Consider the following 6,487-nt stretch of genomic DNA (forward strand, 5'->3'; position numbering starts at 1 on the left):
AAGATATTTGAGCTGTTTTTAAAAAGATGTTATACAAAATAATCACTTAAGGGCCTAGCAAGATAGCTCAGCTGACTAAGCAGCTGCTTAGGCAAGTGAGGGGACTGGGGTTTGATCCCCGGTACCACATGCTGCGCCGGTCCCGCCCCTGGGCATGCTAAGTGAGACAGGGCTGGGGAGGCTGAAAACAGGAGGATCACTACGAGTCCAAGCTGCATAGTGAGACCCTGTTCCAAATACATTTAAAAAAAATCAGTTTAGACAAAACTCAGCCATTCTCATTTGATCGTATATATGTGGCATATATATGCATCAGCTGTCTTCCTCCCGTGACCTGAGCCCACGGGGGCTGTGATCAGGTGCCTGCAGTCTCTGTGAGAGATTTTTCAGGGGAACAGGCATGTGGTGCTCTGTGCTACCTCGACTCTGCTGACCACTAGTTTCTGTCAGAGACCAGGGGAGAAGGAGGAGGATAAGGTTGTGTGTTCAGCAAGACTGGAAGGCTGAAAGCGTGTTTGTGTTTTTATTGTACAGTCAATCATTAAAAAGAAGGAAAAGTGTTTCCCCCTCATAGAAAGGGAATCTCGGGACTGGGAAGATGGCTCAGTAGAATGCGCAAGGGCCTGAGTTCAATAAAAAAAAATGTTTCTCTGGGGCTGGTGAGATGGCTCAGTGGTCTAAAGCACCTCCTTAGAACAAACTAAAAACACAGGGACCTCGGTTCAATCCCCCAGCACCACATGCCAGTCAGCGCCGCCCCCTGGTGGGATGAGCTGGCCACACACACACACACACACACACACACACACATACAAATAAAATTAAAAAAAAAAAAAAAGAAAGGGAATCTCTTCAGTTTGGGAAGCATGACTAGTAATGCACTTAATTGCTCCAGAGGCATTTAGTAATAGGAGGTATTCATGCAAAAGCCCAGGGGCCTAAGAGCTACTGAGTATTTACCCTCAAGAGTGCCCTGGCTTTAGCCCCAAATGAACGGCTGTCCCATGAATTAGATGGACAGATGTTAGAAGTGTTGACTATAATGCTGTGTTTATAAAGTAACTTTATGAATATATGACAATTGTCTGGTGCTTACAGTATGTCTTTATGGTTTTCTAGTGATTTCCTATTAAGTCATTTGGAGCGTAGACATTGCAAGTGTTGTGTGTACATGCACGTGCGTGTGTGTATGTGTGTACACATCTCTGCAGTTAATGAATACTTTTATTTCTTGTTTTTTTTTTTTTTTAAATTGAGGAATGACTTCTTTTTATTTATTTATTTATTTGTGTGTGTGTGTGTGTGTGTGTGTCCAGCGCAACCCACCAGGGGGCGGGGCTGGCTGGCATGTGGTGCTGGGGGATTGAACCGTGGTCCCTGTGCTTTGCTAAGCTTGTTCCAAGTAGGTGCTTTAGACCACTGAGCCATCTCACCAGCCCCAATACTTTTATTTCTAAAAAGAAATTTGATTTACATTGAAATTCTGTAAGTTCTTTTTTTGAGGGGTATCTTTCAGTATCTTAGCCTGGTTAGAAAAGATTTCCACAAGTCTGTACTGGTACCTGTTAGATAGCCTTTGATTTAGCAGGGCAGAGTAGATTAGAAGTTTTTCATTGATACTGGACACTGCTCCACTCTCAGCGATAACTAAGAATCACCAGAGCGTGCTGCTAACTTATTCCCATCTGTCCCAGGAGTTTCCAAACCCAAGGCACTGAAGGAAAGTGAGTGTGCGGTCTCAGTTTTGCATTTTGGTAGCATCAGTCTGATGGTGAATTTTTTATTTTTTTGTATTTTAGGGAAGGGTCTACAGGGTGCTCAGGGTCTCACTACTAGATCAGACTTATAGTGATCCGCCTGTTTACAGCCTTCCAAGAGCTGGGATTATAGGCATGTGCCATGACACCCAGTCTCAATTGCCTTCTCGGTGCACCCTAGGGGCAGGGCTGGCACGGCAGGCCCGGGGGATAGAACCCCTGGCCCCTGCGCCTGCTTGTAGACATTTTAATCCACTGAGCTATTTTCAGGATGAGTATTCATAGCACGGTTCATAAAGTTATGTAGTATTTGAAAGGTGGCATTTTGCTAAGGAAAGTCTGCAGAGAGCTGATTCCACTTGCAGTGATGGTTATTTAATAAAGTTGAGATGAGAAGGGAATTTGGAAGTACTTAGAATGCAGAGAAGGATGGTCTTAAACCAAGTCAGGCTAATATGCTTTTTCTAAAAGAAACTTCATTTACTTTGTCAAGCCAGCTGATGGAGTCATATCACTGTTCCTACTTTGCTAACTTTGGTAAGGTTTTTGATTCTTTGTAGTTTTGGGACATTTCAGAAAGTTTTTATGGTGCAATTTTTTTCCCGACAGGTGCATTCCTTGTAAAGGCTCTCGGTTCCCCCCGACCCTTCCACGCCCCGCGGTGGCTATATTGTCCTTTAAGCTTCCTTACTGTCAGATTGCGACAGAGAAGGGGCAGATGGAGGTATGTGGGAGTCTTCCAGCAGCGCACTGCATTCGCTGGCAGACACACTTTGCAATCATCACTAAGTATTTATTATTCTGTCGTTTGCTTGCAGGGACTTGGTTTAGGAGGTAAATAGTTAGGACCTCCAGGGCCTTAAGGCAAGGCCGACCTGTCCGGTGCATCCTTGTACATTGTGTGACATAAGCGTCAGGCTGGCCCTAGCCCTGTGATATAAAAGTCACTTGAAGCCAGGCAATCAGTTTACTCTGAATAAGAAACAAATCACCTTAAAATGCTAGTTACCAAGTTCTCAGAGAATTATAATAGCTAGGAAACTGTGTAGAGCACTCTGTGCGTGCTTGTGCGCTCTCTTTTCTTTCTCTCTGTCTCACACACACACCCCGCATACACACACCCCTTCTGTTTTTAAGGATAGAAGGTAGTTTCAAGCTAGAATATCACTCGAATTAGAATTGTAAATTAAACTTACAGAAAAGAGGATTTTAAAAAGCCTTCAGAAGCTGGAATGCTAAGGGCAGTGTTTGGTACTTGCCTGGTGTTGGGGGATGTTTGTCTCTGAGCGCTTTCATCTGGTCTTGTAGGAGCAGTTTTGGCGTTCAGTTATATTTCACAACCACCTGGATTACTTAGCCAAAAATGATTATGAATATGACGAGAGCACTAAAAATCAAGCAGTAAAGGAGCAACAAGAACTTTTAATGAAAATGCTTGCAGTAAGTAAAATAAATGCAGTGAAAAAATTAATAAAGTTAAATGTTTTCTTGTAGGTTAAATTTCTAAAAGATGTGAATCAGCACTGAGTTCTACCACCTGGGAGTCTATTAAGTTTTATCTCATCATATTTTTCCTTCCTAAAAGTTCAGTTTTCCACTTGTTGCCATTCAAATATTGAAAACATTACCTTGCAACTGAAGGATTTTTTTTTTTTTTTTGCTCCCAATGCCTTCAGGGCAGGTTTGGCTGGCTTGAGTTGTGGGGATGGAACCACAGCAACCTGAGCCTGACTGCTTTGTTGAAGCAGGCAGCCGCTTAAAGAACTGAGCTAAGGGGCAGGCCCCTACCTTGCAACTGAGATGCACAGAAGTAACCCCCTGGTGCTGCCACTTGTGGCTTTGGCCCCAGTGTGTCTGCCGCTGGCGGTGATGCTGGAGGATACCAGAGCCGGTGCTCAGACTCCCGCTGCTGTTACAGGCGCAGCTGGGCTGGAGTCCTTTACATCTCCAGGGTCTGGCGCTGATTCCATGACCTGCTCTTTGTTGGTTAGATCACAGTGTGTAGTAAAAATCTGTGTGCAGCCAGGGCCAGCCTCGGGGTCTTGGGTGCTGGGTTAACATGTCTCTTTGGGGCGAGGACTCGCCCAGTGCCTGTGTTGACGTCCTCACTGTGAGTCACCGCTTCTGGGTTAGGCTGTGCTGGACCATCAGCCTCTGAGGGTGCTGCCCAGGTCTTCGTTTAGCCCTGTCACTGAGAACCACATCGCTTCCTTTCTGTCCCAAATGCCTGAGTACTAGCTCCCCCTGGTGAGTGCTCAGGTGGATGGGTGCTCCTAGCCATCTCCAGAGGGACCTCTGGGCCAGTGTTGTTCTGTGGCTCGTGTGCAGACTAAGTGACAAACTGCTCTTGCTCGGAGTGACACAATCCTCAGGGTCTTCAGATACCAGGGTTCCTCGCTTTGAAATTGTATAACCTTGTTTTGAGTTGCCAAGGATTCAAGCCAAACAACATTGTTCTCTAAGGCATGTTAAATGATTGCCTTCATTTTATATTTGCATTATAAAAACAGAGCAAGCAAACAGAATTGTTCATTTGGAAGTTGGGTATCTTTTTCTGGTGGTTGAAGATCATAAACAGGCACATTTAAAAATTTAAGGACAAATCTACTTTTTCTCACCTCAGTTCACTTGGTAGTGTTTGTCTACCGGTTCTCAAGAAAGTAACTGACTTTTTTTTTTTTTACAGTTTCTTTCTTCAGATTTTCTACCCTGTTAGGGTGTGTGGCAGCTGGGAAACAAATGTAAAAGAGCCACATTTGAGCCAGGCGTGGTAGCATAGGAGGATTGCTGTGAGTTTGAGACCAGCCTGGGCTACATAGGGAGACCCTCTCTGAAAAAAAGCAAAAACAACACTTTACTTTTAAACAAGCTCCTTGCTCTCCTTGCAGTTTACATCCTGCAATGATGTACTACATAACATTGAATCTAAACAACTATTGATCTATTGATTGATCTGTTCTTTTCTTCACTTAAGTCACTGAGACAGAAAAAAATGCTGCCAAACTTACCCAGCTTTAATTGTAGGATGCTTTCCAATTGCAGAAGTGTTAATGTGTAAAGTTGTACATCTTAGAATCGATGAGACACAGTATCTAGAGCACTGTACTATCTGTGTATTTGAAAAGCCTTTACTGAACATAAAGTTTTTTTTTCCTTTTCTTTTTGGTTAGCTTTCTTGTAAACTGGAGCGAGAATTCCGTTGTGTGGAACTTGCAGATCTAATGACTCAAAATGCTGTAAATTTAGCCATTAAATATGCTTCTCGCTCTCGGAAATTAATATTGGCCCAAAAACTTAGTGAACTTGCTGTAGAGAAGGCAGCGGAATTGGCAGCCCCTGAGGCGGAGGAGGAGGAAGAAGAGGAGGATTTCAGACAAAAACTGAATGCTGGGTAAAGAAATTGAGTTGTTTGAGTGTTCCTTTAAGTTAGTGTTTCCGTAGTTCTTCATTGATTCGTGTTGTCTGTTAGTTACAGTAATACTGCTACAGAGTGGAGCCAACCACGACTAAGAAATCATGTGGAAGAAGACACTGAGGATAGAGGAGCTGAGGACACAGAGGAAAACCCTGAACTCCATCAGCACGGTGAGATGCATTTGCAGGCAGTACGAGAGAAATTCATGACTGTGGCTGTCCCTGATCTGCCTGGCTAATGGAAATCAAATCCTCCCTGTATCTTCTCAAGCCATCTTTGTTGTCTGATTCTTGAATAATAAGAATGACTTTATTTTTGTCATTTTTGTTTTTGTTAATTGTATCTAGGACAGAACTTGTTTTCCAAAAGTACAAATTCCTCTGAGGTACCAGCCGTTAAGTCAGGTGAGAAATACTTATAAATTTGTAATGTTAAGGTTTTACATGTGGTTTTAATTATCTCCTAACTACAACTTCCCTTTTGGGACTTGTTTTATTGTTTCTGTCAGAGATGTAATTTGTGAAACTGACCATTGAATCCATATTATTGAGTCCCCTGGTGTGTGCCAGGCTTTTTACTAGATAGAAGTGTTGAGCTCAACTAGACACAGATCACTGGTCCCTGGCTTACTCTTGATTTTAGTCCTGCTGTGGAGACAGATGTTGCAGACTGACGTATCACTAAGCATTCAGGGTGCTGGAGAAACAGTGAAAAGGAGTCAAAAATAGTTGTTTTGGGGAAGTAAGACTGGGGACAGGAGTGGTTGGAGTAGGGGACTGATGCAATTTTTGCTTTGTTCTGTTTTTAACGTAATCCTTATGGTGCCATTTGACTTAAAACTGTGTACGTGTGTTACTTTGGTACTAGTTTAAAATTGCATTTAAATATTACTCAGATAAAGATTAACTTGAGCATGTGTATAATATCAAAAGAGGATTGCTGTGAGTTTGAGACCAGCCTAGGCTACACAGGGAGACCCACTCCCAAAAAAAGTGAAAACCATATTTGGTGGGGAATGGGTAGGGACTCCAAGGAAAGCCTCATTCAGAGATCAGAAAATGAATTGAGAGCCAGATAGAGGAGGCAGGAACAGATCAGAGGCAAAGGCCTGTGTGAAGACTGGGGGAGCTGTGAGGAGCACTTCCGAGGCAAGGCTGGGGAGCTGTGAGGAGCATTTCCAGGGAGAGGCTAGGGAACTGTGGGGAGCACTTCCGGGGAGAGGCTGGGGAGCTGTGAGGAGCACTTCCGGGGAGAGGCTGGGGAACTGTGAGGAGCATGTCCAGGGAGAGGCTGGGGAGCTGTGAGGAGCACTTCC

At 43.8% G+C, this 6,487-nt stretch overlaps 1 protein-coding gene across 1 annotated transcript in view; it reads left to right on the plus strand.

Annotated features, from left to right (window-relative positions):
* Window positions 1–6,487, plus strand: part of Wdhd1 (WD repeat and HMG-box DNA binding protein 1) — a 60,111-nt gene that overhangs the window by 44,765 nt on the left and 8,859 nt on the right. Inside the window, exons 15-19 of the mRNA XM_023723732.1 lie at window positions 2,367–2,481; window positions 3,066–3,197; window positions 4,928–5,148; window positions 5,227–5,342; window positions 5,520–5,576. Coding sequence (XP_023579500.1) covers window positions 2,367–2,481; window positions 3,066–3,197; window positions 4,928–5,148; window positions 5,227–5,342; window positions 5,520–5,576 — 641 coding nt within the window. The remainder of the gene's footprint in view (window positions 1–2,366; window positions 2,482–3,065; window positions 3,198–4,927; window positions 5,149–5,226; window positions 5,343–5,519; window positions 5,577–6,487) is intronic.

This window comes from Octodon degus, unplaced genomic scaffold (assembly GCF_000260255.1).
Source record: "Octodon degus isolate 3935 unplaced genomic scaffold, OctDeg1.0 scaffold00102, whole genome shotgun sequence".
In the NCBI taxonomy this organism is placed as follows: domain Eukaryota; kingdom Metazoa; phylum Chordata; class Mammalia; order Rodentia; family Octodontidae; genus Octodon; species Octodon degus.